This window comes from Typopeltis vanoorti, chromosome 18, assembly GCF_054136105.1.
Source record: "Typopeltis vanoorti isolate ZY-2024b chromosome 18, IOZ_Tvanoo_1.0, whole genome shotgun sequence".
NCBI lineage: Eukaryota > Metazoa > Arthropoda > Arachnida > Uropygi > Thelyphonidae > Typopeltis > Typopeltis vanoorti.
In genome coordinates this window covers 760514-779861 of record NC_143566.1, presented here as the reverse complement: position 1 = coordinate 779861, position 19348 = coordinate 760514, and the positions used below count along the sequence as shown (strand labels likewise).

At 37.8% G+C, this 19348-nt stretch overlaps 1 protein-coding gene across 3 annotated transcripts in view; it reads right to left on the bottom strand.

Annotated features, from left to right (window-relative positions):
• LOC150096456 (pleckstrin homology domain-containing family G member 5-like) overlaps positions 1–19348 on the bottom strand; it is a 322023-nt gene that overhangs the window by 21466 nt on the left and 281209 nt on the right. For all 3 annotated transcript variants that reach the window (XM_090408400.1, XM_090408402.1, XM_090408401.1), the window contains one exon: positions 14695–15512. In XM_090408400.1, the coding sequence (XP_090264526.1) occupies positions 14695–15512 (818 nt within the window). The remainder of the gene's footprint in view (positions 1–14694; positions 15513–19348) is intronic.

Genomic DNA, 19348 nt, shown 5'->3' with positions numbered 1-19348 from the left:
TAGTATTAATGGTTTTACTGAGAATAAAAAAGATGAGACAGACGCAATGAGTGAGATCGTGTTGTTGAATGGTGCGATACAAAGGGCAAAACAGGAGCTAGAGCGTATGAGCAAAAGTCGACTGAATGAACCAGCTAATAATAAAAGGTATGACAGGAAAAATAGACATATGAGTGTGAACATGAACAAAATGAAGGATAGAGTGCTGTATGGAGACTCGTTAGTACGAGGTGTGATAGTAGAGGATTTGACAAAATCGTACCAACCTGGTGCGACCATAAAGGATGTAACTGAGTCTATTAGAGAGCAAAAGGAAAGGGTGAAAGAAATGATTGGTGTGGCAGGTATGAATGATTTGAAAGGAGACAAAATGGAAATGATAGAAGACCTGAATGAATTGTTTGAGGTAGCAAAAGAAAAGAGTGAGAGAGTTAGAATGATTAGTCTTTTGCCACGGTATGACAGTGAAATGTTTAAAAGGAGGGCCATAATTGCGAATGACTTTATGCGTGGGTTATGTATGACGAGTGGTGTGGAATTTGTGGACGTGTGGAGTGAGTTCGATGGGCGAAAGGATCTATATAAGATGGATGGCTTGCATTTGAATGGTTACGGTGTAAGAAGACTTGAGAAAGTGTTGCTGAATGTGGTGGATGTGCAAATTCAGGGAAACTAGATTTATTAAGAGGGGGAGGGAGTAGATATACAGTCCTTAGGGAGGCAGTTGAATGTAAGAATGAATATAATATGCCCGAGGAAATAAGGACAACAAATCAGAGTGGGATAGTTAATATAAGTTATCAAGGTAGGGTTGGGGCTAATGGGGGTCTTAAATTCATGTACACTAATGCTAGGAGTATCAGGAACAAGAAGGAAGAGATTTTGGCCATGGTTGGCACTTCCAGACCACAGGTTATTGGTATTAGTGAAAAATGGCTGACTGTAGATGATATAGCTAGTGGGATTGAATGTGATGGTATAGTGTGTTCAGGAATGACAGGGAGAATAAAATGGGGGGGGGGGGGAGTATTGTTGATGATAGCTGATAAGCTACAGCCAAGGAGAATAGAAGTTGAATTGCAGGATAGAGAAACGAGCACATTTGAGGCCATTTGGTGTGAGATTGTGGCTAGCAGAACTAAATATACAATTGGGTGCTGCTATAGACCAGGTGATGGAAAAGATGGTGGTGACAGTATGCACAAGCAAATAGAAGAAATGAGTGGAAGGAGGGTGATTATTATGGGAGATTTCAACTATGGTCGCATTGATTGGAGTGAGGAGAGGACACACGGGAGGAAGGAATTGGATTTTATGTGGTTATTAAGGGATAACTATCTGCGACAGCATGTAATGGAAAATACTAGGGGTCAGAGAGTGCTTGACGTGGTAATTGCATCTGAGGATTTGGCTGTAACAAATATGACCACATTGCCACCAATCGGTGAGAGTGATCATATGGTCTTGACTTGGGAGGTGGCTAAAGGTGTAGAATTTTCAATTAAGACAGGGTACATGCGGAATTATCGGGCTGGAAAGTATGACAAGTATGAGTTTGATTGGTTCAGTGCCATGGCATGTACAAGTGCAAGGACTAGAAGTCGATAGTGCATGGGAGGTAGTTAAGAAGTGTTTGCATGAAGCAATGGTTGACTGTATACCTAGAGTCCGAATAATAAATCAACTAGGAGTTAAATGGATGAATAACACCATTAAGCTTGAGCTGCAAAAAAAGAAACAACTATGGAGGGAATTTAAGGAGAAAGGTGACCGGCAGGCACACAAACAGTATAAAGCGCAGGCCAGAAGGGTAACGAGTGTGGTAAGAAAGCAAAAAAGGATTACGAAAGAACATTGGCTATGCAGGCTAAAGAGAATCCTAAACAGTTTTTTAGATATGTAGCAAGTAAAAGGAAAAATGTACATGGCAGAATGATTTTAAAGAATGCCTATGGTAGGGAGGTAACTGAATGTTGATATAGTTGAGTTACTGAATGAGCACTTTGCAAGAATATATCATCCAGGTGGTGACATTGCAGAAACAAATGTATCAGTAGATTATACGGGAATTGTGGTGAATGAAGTGGAGGTGAGTAGTGTATTGCATAACCTCAATGTCAATACATCTGTGGGATTGGATGATAAACCAGCTCGTGTTGTACGAGAAGCAGCTAAAGAATTGTCAGTACCCTTGAACATTGTGTTTAATTTGAGTCTCGGGTCTGGGTTAGTCCCGATGGGGTTGAAAGAGGGGAAAATAGTTTCACTGCATAAAGGTGGTTCCAAGACTGCTGTTGTAAATTACTGACCGATTAGCATATCAGGAATCATTGTCAAGGTCTTAGAGAAATTAGTCAAGAAAAGAATACAGGATTGGATAGATGAAAATGGGATATTGTATGGGGGACAACATGGTTTTGTGAAGGGTAGATCATGCCTCAGTAACTTGCTCACGTTTTATAACACAGTGACGGCTGAACTGGATAGGAATAATGGGTTTACAGTAATACTACTGGACCTTGCCAAGGCTTTTGATAGGATACCACATGGAACCCTAATCAGTAAACTGGAGCAGATGGGGATAGATATAGGGTTGGTGAGATGGATAGGAGGGTGGTTGAAGGAGAGATACCAGAGAGTGGTTTATTCAGGAGTGGAGTCTAAAAGACGGCTTGTGACTAGTGGATTGCCACAGGGCTCTGTTCTTGGACCACTGCTTTTCAATTTGTTCATCAATGATATAGGAAAGGATCTGAGAGGAAGTGTTCACTTGTTTGCTGATGATGCAAAGTTGGGTAGAGCAATTATGAGTGCACAGGATGTCAAAATTTTACAGGATGATTTGGATAGTTTGGAGGACTGGGCTAGGAAAAATGGATGTCAATTTAATGTGCCAAAGTGTAAGGTTATGCACTTTGGGGTGAAAAGAATAGCAGCAGTATATCGCATTGGTGGAACAGTACTCCAGGAGATTGATGAGGCCAGGGATTTGGGAGTGTTGGTGGATAGGGAATTGAAGTTTAGGGGGGCACATTGCAAAAGTGACCAAAACAGCTCACCAAATCACTTGGCTTCTGAAAAATACTTTAACATGCAGAGACAAACAAGTTGTTGTTCCTCTGTATCGAGCCTTGTTGACAAGTGACCAAGATGATAGCAGGTCTGTGGAATGAACCTTATGAGAATAGGTTGAAGATTTGTGGGTTGCAGAAATTGGTCGATAGGCGAAGGAGGGGTGATATGATCGAGACATTCAAATTACTGAAGGGTTTCTATAAGATTGATCCAGAAGATACTTTTGAAAATATGACTGGTAGTGGGAGGACTAGGGGCCATGAATGGAAGCTGGGCAAGAGCGTAGTTGACAAGGGTGTTAGAGCACGTTTTTTACTTGGAGAGTAGTGAATGAGTTTAAGGCAAGGTATGATAGATACTGTGTGAATGTCGAATAGTTGTTCTTGACATGATGTTAGGGCCTCCCTCTATGAGTCTGTCAACTCCTTGGAGTTGCCCGGAACAACAATAATAATAAAAGTATACAATACATTAGCCCTACCAGTCTTAATATATGGAAGCGAAATCTGGAATAAAACAAAAAGACAAACAAACATTAACAACAGCAGAAATGAAGTATATGAAAAACTGCAAAGTATACTCTATTTGATCACAAAAGAAATTAAGAAATTATGAAAGAATGAAACCAAGAACCGGTAATAGAAAAAATTAAAAAATATAAACATAAATAGATGGAACACGTTCAAAGCATGAAAACAGAAAGATTACCAAAACAAGCCTTAAAATACAAGCCATTAGGAAAAAGAAAACCAGGATGTCCACTTAAACGATTCAACAATGACTTCTAAGGCCGGAACAGGCCATGGTAGGCCTAAATCCTTGATACGCATGATGATGATGAACTTCAACTGCATTCTGAATGGAGATCCTATAGAATAAGTAAAATATTTCAGCTATTTAGGCATAGTTTTTAGTGAAGACAGCAGTTAAATATGGAAACAGACAACAGAATAAACAAAGTCAGTATGTTGGGTAGCCAGCTGAATAAATTTATATGGAATAAGAAAAATTAGCCAAAACACCAAACTTGCAGCATACAAAACATTGTTTAAACCAGTTTTAAATTATGGATCTGAGAGTTGGGTTAGAAATAAAGCACTTGATCAAAGACTAAATACCACAGATATGAGGATTCTGAGAAAAATTAGGGGAGTGAACCGACGGTATCAAATTAAAAAATGAAGATATTAGAAAGGAACTTGGCATTATTCAAGAATGTGTCAGCAGAACTAAGGTGGTACGGGCATTTAAATAGAATGGGTGAAGAAAGGTTAGCAAAACAGATGTATGCCAAGATGGCAGTAAAGAGACCCAGGGGAAGACTAAGTGAACTGATTCTGTCAGAAGTTCCTTAGAAACACGAAATGTGAGATATGACAATATTGGAATGCTCAGAAGTAATAGTTTGATTTGGAGGAAAATTGTTGATAGGAAATTAATAACAATGTAAACTTAATCATGTAGTGCTGTCATAGTAGCCTGAACACCCCTTGGGAGTACATATCAAGAAATTGATGATGGTGAGGAGAACTGAAAATTTGAAAAAAAAACTGTATGGATTTAGATATTGCTTTAAGAGAGTGAATACTGTTGATATAAGTGATAATGATTTATATGATAAAATTAAAATTTTGTAATATTTTCTGAGATAATGGTAAATTATCAATATAACTCATTACAATGTTTGACCATAATATGAAAAATTCATGGTTCATTTCAGAAATTAAATATTACTTTAAAGATTTTATTGACAATTCCAGTTGCTACTGCCTTGGCAGAGTAAAGATTCTCTAAATTGAAATTAATAAGAAAACTATCTAAGAACTACAGTGATTCAAAAAGAGTTGTCCAATTTGGCATTCCTGTCAGGAAAAAAGAAATTATGTGAAAATCTTGATGATAATATCATAATTAGCGATTTTGCTGAAATGGAGGCAATACTTTCTGAATTATGTAGAGAAATTTCTCTGCTAAGTGTTCCAGGTAAGATTTATGCAAGTATACTTGAAAAGAGGTTGAGGAAGATTGTCGTAGAGAAACTTAGAAAAGAACAAGATGAGTTCAGATCAAATAGCGGTTGTTGAGATCAGATTTTCATTTTAAGACAAATAGATGAGAATTGTGGAAATAAGACAATGATCTGTACTTAAGTTTTGTAGATCTGGAAAACACATATGATAAGGTTCCGAGAGAAAAGCTTTTCAAAACACTACCATTATATGGATGAATGGAACATTATATACAGCAATACACAGTGTATATTTAAGTTATCAATCAGTAAGCAGTTAGAATTGAAGGTGATGCAGGAAGATGGTTTAATGTAAAATCAAGGGTAAGACAAGGATGCGCATTATCTTCACTCTTATTCATCCTCTATATGGATCACATTATGAAAGAAAGCATCATTCACCAGATATTAGAATTGGAGATGTCAAACTTAGTTGTATGCTTTATGCAGATGATGTTGGACTTCTAAACACCTCGAGCTCCAGGATTCTCTAACTAAATTGAATAACAGCTGTAAAATCTTGTATAGAAAGAATTTTGTATAAAATTCTTATATACTGATTTTACTCGAGAAAGAAAGTCAATGCAAAATACTTGTAGTTACACAATTTTTCATAAGTGTTTTATGTAATCTAGCAAAATATTAGAAAGATGCTAAATTATTTAACCACCAATATGTAATCTGTAAAAATATTAGAATTAATTGCTAAGTTATTTGACCGCCAATATTGTGCAAACAAACAGATAGCCCAGACAGAATTAGAATGTAGACCTGAGGCTATCGCCAGGTGTGAACGTCAGTGAGTTACGGTGTTTTCCTGGCATGACTCAGCGATTTCGTAGGGAAGAAGGTACGTCTGGCAGAACTTTCAGTCATAAAATTATATTGGTCGTGTAATTTGTCATTCATGTGAAATTAGTGATTTTTATCTGTTTTGTTCAGTTTTTTTCATCAGAAAATTAGAGTATTATAGTGTATTAGTGTAGATTTTCATGTTTTTAAGAGTAGTCTATTTATAACATTTTTCTTGTGACATTCTGCTATTTCGGCATGGCACCAATGCAACGAACAAAAGCAGCAAAGACCATGTTGTCCAGTGATTTGAATTTGCAGGATATTATTCAGTGTAGTGTATGAGAAATGTATGCGTCGAGAAAATTAAAAAATATGTGGAAGGAAAGAATATGTATCAAGTGTTTTAAAAGTGAGTGTCTTTTACGTAACGAGATTGCAACAAATACCGAAATAACATGAAAAATGATGTTAATAATGTCAAAAGTGCGGTCGTGAAAATAGAGGAAAACGAAATAGTGTGATTAAATGTTATCCTTCATAGGACAAAGCGCTAACCTGAAAAACTGCAGAAGTGGCAAGAGTTAAGCAGGGCTGAAAAAATAATAAAGACCTACCAAACAAACAAGAAAAACAAGGATAAAATTATGTATGGAGACTCAATAATCAGAGGAGTACTTAATGAAAGTATGACAAAGTCGTGTTTCCTGGAGGAAAAAATTCATGATATTAGCCAAGGTTGCAAAAAGATAAGTCGAAGGAAATGATTGTCTTGATTGGTACCAATGATTTCACAGGCAAGAAGTATTCCATGAGGGAGGATGTAAAGGAGTTGTTAGAAGAAACAAAACTTAAGAGCAAGAAGGTGAAGACTAAGTCTCCTACTACCACGCTATGATAGAGGTGAACTGAGGAGGAGGGCATTGATAGCCAATGAGTCTATACGTAGATTGTGCAAAAGGAATGATGTAGAATTTGTGGATCTGTGGTCTCTGTTTGAAGGAAAGAAGGATTTGTACAAAGCGGATGGACTACATCTGAATGGTTTTGGTGTTAAGTGTCTGGAGAGACCTTTGTTCACCAAGCATGCTGAAGTGCAAATTCAGGGAAACTTAAGCAATTAGAGTGGAAGCAAGTATGTTTGTGTGAAGGCACCCATGAAGCAAGTGTGAGAATGACCAAGTTAGAAATCTAGTCTCTCAAGCAGAAATATTGAGTAGGGTAGTCAATTCAAAAAGTAAACGTGTCATTAATGTTGATGTTGTCATTTCTATATACTAATGCCAGAAGTATCAGGAACAAGAGGGAAAAGTTTTTGGCATTGGTTAGTGCAAGTTTGCCAAAAGTTATAGGTATTAGTGAGACTTGGCTAACAGCAGATGATGTAGTTACAGGGATTGAATGTGAAGGGTTTACTATTTTCAGGGAAGATAGGATGGCAGGAGGAGTACTACTGATGATAGCAGATGAATTGCAACCAAAAAGAATAGGAGATAAGAGGGAGAGCGGTTGTTCATTTGAAGCAATCTGGTGTGAGATTAAGAACGGCAAGACAAAATATACCGTTGGTTGTTGCTATAGGCCAGGGAGTTCCAGAGATGATTGGAAGACATGCATTGCCAAATTAGTACAATGAGTACAGGTCAAGTGATCATTATTGGGGACTTCAACTATGGAGATATAGACTGGAAGGAAGAAAGATCACGTGGCAGAAAGGAAATAGAATTTATACACCTGCTAAGAGATAATTACTTAAGGCTGCATGTAATGGAGGGGACTAGGGGGTGAAAATGTATTGGACCTGGTCATAGGATCGGAAGAGCTATCCATAACCAAGATGACAACACTGAATCTAATTGGTGAAAGGTGACCATGCGGTCCTGACTTAGGAGATTGTAAAACATGAGGAATAGTCTATCAAGAAGGGGTATTTGTGGAACTACAAGGCAGGTGATTATGACATGCTTAGGAAGAAGCTATATCTATACCATGGCATAAAACACTGCAAGGTAAGGATGTTAGTAGTGCATGGGATATAGTTAAGGGTCATTTAGAGGAAGCAGTATTAACTTGTATACCTAGGGTAAGGAGGGTTAATCAGATAGGAGTTAGATGGATGAGAGGAATGATAAATTTTGTGTTTCCTAAAAATGACCTCCCACAATGAATCTTTTGACTCCATGGAGGCCTGGATAATAATAATATAATTAAGCATGAGCTGCAGAAAAGAGAAAGGTGACCAGCACAAACTCATGAACAGTACAAGGCTCAGGCAAGAAAAATGACTAGCATAGTTAAGGAAGGCAAAATCAGATTATGAGAAGAATTTAGCCAAACAGGCCAAAAAATATCCTAAAGAGTTCTTTCGTTATGTGGCAAGTAAGAGGAGGAATGACCGTGGAAGATTAACTAATGAACGATGAAGGCCACAAAGAGACAGAAGCGGATAAAATAGTTGAGTTACTGAGTGACCATTTTGCAAACATACACCATATTTTTCCGTGTATAAGATGTCCCCCCCCCCATGTATAAGATGAACCCTATTTTTTAGAACCCAAAATTAAGAAATCAATATTTTAAACATAAAACAGAATGCATTTGATATTTTTTAAAGTATTCAAAGTATACTTAGTAATTAGGTAATATTTTTAAGATACATACTAAGATGCATTTTCTGGACTAACTTGGTTCGTGTTCTCATGGCCAACCCTTTTCTCCTCATGAAGTTGAAGCACCATTTTGCCTATCCTGTGAAATCAACAATGTTAATTTCTCTTGTAAAAACTTTTTGCCTCATATTGAATAAGGTTGGTTGATGCACATATCCCACTCTGGCACTGCTCCATAATACAAGTCTTAAGCCTCTGCTCAAAGTTTGGCCATTTTGCTGATTTTCCTCTTAAGGCCCTCTTCTTTTTTGGAATCTTGAGTAGTTGTTCTTCCTTTTTTCTCCACTGTCTAATTATACACTCAGTGAGAGGAGGTTCAAACTGTCTCTCTGAAGCTTTATTTCCATGTTCTTTTGCGTAATTGATGACTTTTAACTTGAATTTTGAAGAACACGAGAATCGTTTTTTATATTCGGACATTTTTATGGGCTAGTGCTCAAAATATCGTTAATGCATTAACTTACCCCGCCAACGAGTTGCAGACGTATGAATGCTTTCAGAATTCTGATTGGTTTATTCAGAATCAGCCGTTAATGATGTCAATTGACAGAGTTGACAAAGGCTAGTGATTGGCAGAAGCCTGTTCGCAGAGACAAGGTACCAGCAGTTTCGCCACGGCAAAAGCTGGTCTCTCAACCAGTTATCCCCCCCCATGTATAAGACGATCCCCCAATTTTTGGTCTAAAAATTTTAGAAAAAAGTATCGTCTTATACATGGAAAAATACATTATCTACCTAGTGAGGTTACTGCTTCAACCTATGTGACAGACACTAATGTGCGAACAGAGGTGGACGAATTGGATGTATGAGGGTCAACATGGCTTTGTGAAGGGTTGGTCATGCCTTAGTAATTTACTAACTTTTTATAATAGAGTAACAGCTGAGAGGAAATGGCTACATGATGATTTTGCAAAGGCATCTGACTGAATACCACATGGAATACTGTTACGCAAATTAGAACAAATAGGGATGGATATGACACTGGTTAAGTGGAGAAGAGGGCGGCTGCTGGACAGATATCAAAAAGTGGTAATACGGAGGGGCAGAATCGAGGCAAAAACAGGTGACTAGTGGTGTGCCACAGGGCTCAGTGCTGGGACCATTGCTGTTTAATTTGTACATAAATGATATAGGAAATAACCTAAAGGGAAATATTCAGTTTGCTGATGATGCAAAGTTACGTAGAATAATAATTAATCAAGATGATGTGGAAAGCAAGACGATTTAAACAGGCTGTCATATGCACAAAAGTTAATGGGCATCAGTTTAATATTGAGAAATGTCAAGTTATGCATTTTGAGATAAATAAATTATAAGCCGTGTACCATACTGATAGCACTGCACTCCAGGAAATAGATGAAGCTTGAGATTTAGGGATAGTTGTAGATAGAGAGTTAAAGTTTAGAGGACACATTGTTAAGGTTCTTAAGGTAGCCCATTAGATTACTTGGCTAGTGAAGAATACATTAACAAGTAGAGATAAGGAAGTTGTAATTCCTCTTTATAAGGCCTTGATACGCCCACATTCGGATTACTGTGCTCAAGTCTGGTCCCCAGGGTTTCTTGGGGGATGAGGAAGTGGTGGAGAGAATTCAGAGGCGAGTGACCAAGATGGTGAGTGGTCACTGGAATGTTTAATATGAAGACAGATTGAAGGTGCGTGGATTGCAGAAGTTGGTTGATAGGAGAAAAAGAGAGGATATGATAGAAACATTTAAGTTGCTTAAAGGATTTTATAGGATAGATGAAGGGGAAATGTGTCAGCACTTGGTTAGAGGGACCAGAACAAGCGGTGATCCCTGGAAGTTGAATAAAGGTGTGAGGACTAGATTTTTTGCTTGGAGAGTGGTGAATGAGTGGAATTTGTTGCCAGAGACAGTTGTGATGCTTTGTCTGTTAATGGTTTAAGGAGAGGAATGATAGATGGTGTGAATAGATTGGGTCTCCCAAGATAAGTCTGGACTCCATGGAGGTGCCCATATAGTAATAATAATAATACAAAACCATAGCTTCACATATATTTTTAGATTTTGTCACTATGAAAGTATGTCAAGGTCAAAGGATAGAACATATTTTAGCTTGATTTATAACTTTTAAATATTTATATATATGATATGCAGGCCTAAACAAGCATTCAAGATGAAGGCTGATGGAAAGCAACCTACAGGTAGATTGCAGATGCATGTTCAGAGGATAATATCCAAAAAGACAGCTGAGATGGGAAGCCAGAACTGGAATGAAAAAACTTAAGGTAGAAAGGAATGGAAGAAGATGGTACATGAGCAAAGAACCTTAGAGATTCAACAAGCTAAAGAAGAAGATGGTATGTGGATCTCCATTTGTCTCCAGTGTTCCATAAATGTTAGGAGCAAGCCTGCTTATTGGAAAGGGATGTAAGGTGTCCACAACAAGGATGGACACTTCTTTATGGACAGGTCTATCCCCTATCTGTTCATGCAGATTATAAGAGGTATACTGCAACATAGGATCTTCACCAGATTTGAAACTTGTCGCTTGTAGATAGACGCATACAATAATGCTCATCCTCACTAAGTGAAGCTAATAGACAAACATTTTCAAGAAGGCGAGTATCATACATATCAAGTGTCCAGCCAGGCCTCTTGACCTGGCTGGACTCCTACTGAGCATGTCTGGGATGCTCCAGGTAGATGTGTTGCTACTGTAAATCCCTTCCCCCAAACCTCAAGGGACTTATGAAAGTTTTGCAAGAGCAATGGTTATTATCAACTGAGCTCCTGGACACCATTATAAACAGCATTAAACATCACTGTGAGGGGAGGGTGACTACATTCCTTATTACAGCACTTTGAAAATCTCATTTTAACCTTTTTTTTTTTAAATCAGTCTTCTTATACCCATTCATTAGTGAATTAAACTATTTATTAAAATTTTTGTGGCTGTTCTTTTTACATCTCATACTAATTTTCACCAAATTGTATAAAAATTCATGATATGGTTTTTGAGTTATTGTGATTTTTATCTTTGTTCCTAAATTTATGGAAACCAGTATATTCCTGTAAAACAAGAATGATTTTTAAGGATAACTTTAATGAATTTTGCTGGTAGAGAGGTGTATTTGGTATATCATCCAAATAAAGACACTGCAGTGATAGTTGTGCCAAGGACTATGTCAGAAATAGCAATAGATAAACCTGAGATGCATACGATATTAGAAGATCTCAATGTGAATATATCCACGGAACTTGATTGCAGAAAACTGGGTAGTGCCTCTGACCAGGCTGTTTAACTCTCAGATCTGGTAAGGCCCCAAGAGAGTGAAAACAGAACTTTTGTTCTGTTATCACGAGTTGTAGTACATAAAAGAGAACTAAGGATTATCAAACTGTAAACAGATCAAAATCTCAATATTTAAGACTAGAAAAGTTAGTTCAGGTGAGGAATATCATACACTATGGAGGTCTGTACAGGTTTGTGAAGAGCAGATTTTTCCTTAGTAATATACTCACTTTCTATAATCAAGTGGCCACTGAGATAGATAAAGGAAGCTGCTATACTGCTGCTCACGATTAAATATAAAGCTATATTATGTAAAGTGGAGCAAATGGAGATGGATAAGACGCTGGTTGATGGACAGATATGGAACAGTAATAAAAGGCAGAATAAAATTTAGAAAGATGCAAATGACCAGCAATGTGCCAGAGAGCTATACATCTGTGATGCTATTTAATTTGTAGATCAATGATATATGGAATTTCATTGATTTTAATAGACACTGACAGAACTGGACTTCCAATGAGAAACTGATGAAACAAGAAATTTGGGATAATGAAGGATAGGGAGTCGAAAAAATGAGTTGAAAAGAGAGTGATACAATGCCCTGGCCCTTGAATCGCTTTCTTTTCAACTCATTTGATCATAACTAGTTATGATCAAATGAGTTGAAAAGAAAGTGATACAAGGGCTAGGGTATACCGCTTAAGTGCCGCACAGCAACATCGCCCTGCAGCTGCAAGAAGTGGACGAGGGCTACCGCATCAAGGGCGGGTGCGGTTAAAGAAGTGAGCCCACCAGGTGGAGAGAATGTTGCGAGTGGGAACGTTGGATGTTGGAAGCATGACTGGAAGGGGAAAAGAGGTGGCAGACATGAGGAGGAAGTCGGGCATTTTATGCCTGCAGGAGACAAGGTGGAAGGGTGAAAAGGCGAAGGAACTGGGAGATGGGTATAAATTGTTCTACTCTGGAGTGAATAAAGAGGGAAGAAATGGTGTTGGAATTGTGGTGGGTGGCAGAATGAAGGGCGAAGTACTGGAAGTGGGTAAGAGGAATGACAGGATTATACAAATGAAACTGGGTCTTGGAGAAGAGCAACTGGTCATCTTATGTGTATACACACCACAAGTTGGCTGTATAGCAGAAGAGAAAGATGAGTTTTGGAATGTGCTAAATGAAGAAACTGGAAAACAACGAGATGGTGATTGTTGGAGGAGACTTGAATGGACACATAGGGACTGTGAAAGGGTGCAAGGCGGCAATGGTGTGGGAATGATGAACCAGGTAGGAGAGAGGATTTTGGACTTCGCGGTAGCGTTTGATTTAGCAATTGTGAACTCCTTTTTCTTTCTAAATGTTATCAAATGTTTTTCCCTCTTTTTCCAGAGGGAAAAAGATTTGATAACATTTAGAAGTAGCAACAACAGTTCACAGATTGACTACATTTTGACTAGAAGAAAACATCTTAAGACAGTAACAAATTGTAAGGTAATCCCGACAGATCAAGTGGTGCAGCAACACCAGCTGCTGCGTGCAGACTTTAAAATAAGGTCGAAGATAAGAACCTTTGGAAGCAATGGGAGGAAGACAATTAAGTGGTTTCGCTTAAAAGAAGAGAGTGTGAGGAACCGTTTTAGGGAGAGGGTTTCGGATGGACTAGAAAGTATACAAGATTGGTGGAGACAAAATTCAAAAGCAATTCTAAGCTGTGCAAATAAGGTGTTTGGTGAAACATCTGGAAAGATTTGAGAGCAGCAGGAGGGTTGGTGGTGGAATAATAATGTACAAGAAGCAGTGACGGCTAAGAGGGAAGCAAAGTAGAAGTGGGATGAGTCAAGAGGACAGAGAGGAGTACAGACAGAAAAAGCGAGAAGCCAAGAAAGTTATTGTGCAGACAAAGGCATATCAAGATCTTTACGATCACTTAGAAACAAAGGACGGACAGAGAAAAATTTATCGATTGGCAAAATGTAGAAATAAGGCATCAAAGGACATCTTACATGTGAGGCAGATCAATGACTCTGGAGGAAGGGTATTAAGGAGGAATGTGAATATAAGAAACAGATGGAGAATATACTTTGGAGAGCTTTTGAATAAAGAAAATGCAAGGACTCACAGAGAAGATGGGCAGCCTTATGAGGGGATGGTGCAGAACATTAGTAGAGTGGAAGTGAAGGAGGCCATAAAGATGATGAAGAATGGAAAATTGGTGGGCCCTGACAGGATCCCAATGGAGGCATGGAAGGCACTGGGGGAAGAGGGAATTGACCTGCTGTGGGACCTGTTAATAAAAGTTTGTCAACAGGAAAATATAACTGAGGAATGGAGGGAAAGTACTCTTGTTCCCATCTACAAGGGCAAAGGGAATGCACAAGACTAAGAATTACAGAGGAATAAAGTTGATGTCCCACACAATGAAAATCCTAGAAAGAGTTCTTGATGGAAGACTGAGGAAGGAGGTGGAGATTGCAAAGGAGCAATTTGGCTTCATGCCTGGTCGATCGACGACAGATGTTATCTTTGGGTTACACCTGATGATGGAAAAGTTTTGAGAAAAGCCAAGGGAGCTATAGCTAGTATTTATTGAGTTTAAGGAAAGTTATGACAGGTAGTATGTGAATAATGGTTGATGTAAGCTTCCTACAATGAGTCTTTTGACTCCATGGAGATCCCTATATAATAATAATAATTTTTTGTAGAATGAATGACAGTATGTCATTTTTCAGATGTCAGTGCCATTTCTAAGTAAAGTGGTCATATTTATATAGCAACTCTAACCAGAGCAAACATTCATTATAATAAATTACAAAAAAGTCTCAACTAGAGTGCTAAAATATATTCACTAAAGAATATTTGATATTGCAATTAAATTACTGCAGAGAAATGTAAATTACTTACGAACTTTCCAAGCAACTGTTCAAAAGAAATTCTTTCATCCGTCGTAGTTCTGCTTTTGAATGTTTGCTGCATGCATCATTCACCATGATTTGAACTGAAGATATGCCATCCTTAACTTCACTCACATCAAGTTTAATGTTAGTTCCATGAGAGAATTTATCTGTGTGGTGAATATGATGCTGCTGAGTGCTAGAAATATTATCTATGCATTCTCCCTGATTACCTGCAGTAAAGTTAATCTGATCATGATTATTAGAAGTTTCTTTAGCAGAAGATGAAGCTATCTCTTCCCTATGAACATTTTTATCACCTAAATTTTCTACTTTTGTTTGGCCAGAAATGTCATATATTCCAAAAGAGTCGGACTTGTGGCATTGCATAATGGTTGTAGGCAGCAGACTATCCAATAATTCCTTACTGGTTACATGTGTACTACTGTTCTGAGATCTTTGTTTCTGATCAATATTATTAATATCTTTCAACTGATTAATAATATCCAATGTATAACAATGATCATTAGTTATGGTAATCTTATTAACATTTACTTCTGATTCACTTAATGGCTTACTCTTTGAGGATGCTGTCCGAGGACTATCACAGCTAGCCTGAATATCAAGAACTTTGTCTTCATTATCAAAACTACTGACAGATGAACTGAGATTTTCACTAGGTTGTGTGTTACTTCTAAAAAGAGAAACATTCTTCATCTTCACAAGAGGTGGTTTGGCAACTGGAGTAACTCCAATATGTGGAATAGTGTTTGTTACTGAATGAGAAGTTGTAGGCTCACTTTTCACTAAAGGAGGAATAATAGGAATCTGCAAAACAACAAAAAAGTAACATATATTGCTTGTTCTAAGGTAAGCTTATACTGAAAATAAGAATGAATTAAATAATAAAAACAAACATCATATGATATATGATAATTAATTTAGTGTTATTTACAACTGGATTTGGTGCTGGCATCAGATCCTCTGATGCCAGCACCAAATGGTGGGATTATGCTAGAAGAAACTGATCAGGTTAGGGATCTTGGAGTTTTATTAGATGAGAAGTTGAAATTCAAGGGCCATAAAGCAAAGATTGCAACTACAACTCAGAGGATAATTGTAATGCTGAAATGACATGCAAAGATAATGAAATCATTTTACCTCTTTATAAGACTTCACTTGGACTATTGTGCACAGGTCTAGTCTGTTTTTCTGTTGCGATTCTGATACAGTGGGAAGAGTGCAAAGGAGAGTATTAAAAATAATATCAGGATTATGGAATAATGATTATGAAGACAGATTGAGAATTTTTACACTGTAGATACTAGCAAACAGGAGAAAGAGGTGGTGATGTGATTGAGACTTACAAACTTCTGAAGGGTCATACAGGATTTCAGTATGTGGAATTTTTCATTTTATGGAGGGTGAGGTTAGGATGAGAGGGCATCCTTGGAAGTTGACAATGAACATCATGAAGGGGATGAGAACTCAATTTTTCTCTCAGAGCGGTCCTTGATTGGAATGGCTTGCTGTTGGATGTTGTGTGCAAGTAGTATATGCCCCCCCCCTCACCCCCCAGATGAATCCCTAATTTCCTGGAGGTCTCTCTTAACAATAATAATAAGAAGAATGACAGTGTTACATGAAAATGGAAGTGAAGCGACACTGATGCAGATGACACAGTGGGTTTAATGATTGGTTTATTGAGATAGTTTATTCTGAAAAAGCAGGCTTTTATTACCAGAGAGAGAGAGATGGGGAAGGTTCAAAGTTTAGAGGTGCATGAAGGGAATGTGTTTTAAATACTGTATACTCTGAATGTCAATAAGGCAATGGAACTGGATGGGATTTCATCACATGGTTTAAGAGAATGTGCTAAGAAACTAGCAGCTCAATTGATCTGGCTTCTAACTGAGCCTGGCTACCAAAAAAAGGTGCAAAAGGAATGGAAGCAGGGTAAGAGAGAGATACTACATAAGTGTAGGGTAGAATGGAGGTGTCAAACTAAAAGACAATTCTCTACTTCTTTTGTAGTTTTTAAAATTTTGGAGAAATCAAAATAACAGACTGTATACATCACTAGGGAAATGACAGTAATGCTACCTCTGAGGGTCAGCATGGATTTGTTAATGGGGCTTGGTTTAGAAATCTGATTGTCTTTTATAATTAAAGTAAAATGAGTAATCGATGAGGGAAAGGCATATACTGCATTTTATTGGGAGCAGGAGCAGTGCCAAGACAGCAAAAGGTCAGAGGTGGGGTTCTATGGGGTTCACCATCAGTGGATTGCAGAGGGGATATTTGGTTGTTTGTAGATGAGGTAAAGCTAGGAAGTTAGTAACAGCTCCAATGTGGTGGCCCTTCAGGAGGATTTGAATAGGCTGAGAAGATGAATTGTGATATTTTAATGCAACTAAATTGAAGGTTTTGAAATTTGGGATCTACTATAGGAGGCAGCACACTCTGTTGGTGAAATTTGAAGTTTAAGAGAAATATTTCAAAAAGTGGTGAAGGTAACCCAGAGAACTGCTGTAATACTGAGAAGAATATGGACCAGCAAAGATAGAAGAGTGGTGATTCCATTGCCCAATCAGACAGCATCTGGATTATTGTGTTGATCTAATCACTGGGATTTGAATGGGATAAATTAGCCTTTGAAGAGGATTGAAAAGGATATCAGGACTGTACAGTGTTAATTATGAGGACAAACTGAAGCCATGTGGACTGCACAGTTTAGTGGATGGAAGATGAGAGGTGATATGATTGACACATTCTGTTGAGAGGCGGCTACTAAGTTGACACTGTAGAGGTCTTTCATGTGGCAGAATAAGGGAAAGCAACAATGACAAGGCCATTCCTGGAAGTTGCAAATGGAAGTAGTGAACAATAGGCTGAGAAGTGGCTTTTTCGCATGAAGAATGGCTGGATTGTGAAATGCATTGCCTGATAGGATGGTCAAAGTATGAACAGTGGAGTTTAAGGAGTGACATGATAGATCGTGTTGTGTTAGACAGAACTTCCAGAATAAGTCTTGTGTCTCCATGAAGGTTCTGAATAATAATAAAAGTTCAACCCAGTCTAAACAGTGATCTTTGCCATAATTCATGGCAACATACATGTCTACTGTAGTATACTGAATAGTGTGTAATAAAGTATACTGTGCATTGTCTGATATGAAGTCATCTTGTGCTCATGTAAAGGATAAAAAACAAAACTATAATTTCTTAAGCATAACTGTCAGGAATAGTAATGGAGGGAAAGAGATTTTTCCAAAAGGATAGGAAGGTGAAGAGCGAAGGAGGATGCCATTAATAGCAGCAGAGGAATTGTGATCTTTAAGAGAAGAAATGGAAAATAGTGGCATAAGTGAAGATTTTGAAAGTGTTGCCAGGGCATGTGGCACTGACTGTTGTGAAATGTTTAGACAAATTAGTTGGACATGTAAAAGGATGGTGATCCTAATGAGAGATTTTAAATACAGGAATGCAGATCAGAAAGAGAAGATAGTATATAGGAACAAGGAGAGTGAATTTGTTGAGTTTCTGAGGGATAACATACCTTAAGCAGCATCATGAGGTATCAACACTTCCAGTTTTTGAATGTGAGAGTGATCATGAGGTATTGAACTGGAAGGTAATCAAACCAGAAAAGATTACTATCAAGAAGGAAATATATGGAATTATAAGGTGCATGATTATGAGAAGCTCCTAGTCAACTAGCATCGATATGTTGGGTTGATGAGCTTGAGTTGTGCAGAAAAGATGGAATTGATAAGCCAGTATCTAACACATGCAGTGCATAACTGCATACCAAGAGTTAAGTGAATAAATACAGTAGGAGTGAGATGGATGAACAGTGAAATTAAGCAAGCAGTGTTGGAAAAGAAGATGTTAGGGAGGAGGTACAAGACAGTTTTGTAGTGAATAGATGTATGAGGATTATAAATCACAGGCCAGAAAGGTGACGAGAATGGTAAAAAGCAGAAAAAAGTACAATAAAATTAAGCATTTTTCATTTGTATAAAAAATAAATCAAACTGAAAATGACATGTTCCTGCAAATTCTTCTGCTATGTGGCAAGTACGATGATGACACAAGTGGAGTGATTTAATAAGTACCTTATCAATCTATGCTATACAACATAGAAGGGAGGCAAATATTAGAGGAATTAAAGGTGAAAGAATCAGGTGTAGCAAGTGTTACTTGAGTTAGATGCTAAGCTGTGTAATGGATGACATCAAATATTTTTAAGGAATGTGCAAAAGAGTTAGCTATGTCCTTGACCTATATATTTACTGAAAGTCATGAAGTGGGAAAGGTTATTTTCAGTATTTATTTCAGTGGTAGTATTTTCCTTTCAGGTAACATAGTACCACTCCACAGGCATGGTTCTAAAAGGACAGAAGTCCTTTTAGAACTGGTCTATAATTGCAATTATAGACCAGTCTCTAAACCTGCAGTTGTAGAGAAGGTATTGGAGAAACTGGTTAGGAATAGAATACAGGATTGGGTTGATATCCATAGGATTCTCTGTGATGGTCACCATGGGTTTATTAAGGGCAGGTCTTGTTTTACTAATCTGCTCATTTTATGATGATGGTGTTGGATAAGGGCGATTCATATACAGTCATCCCTTGACTTACATCGGGGTTCCATTCCATCCAA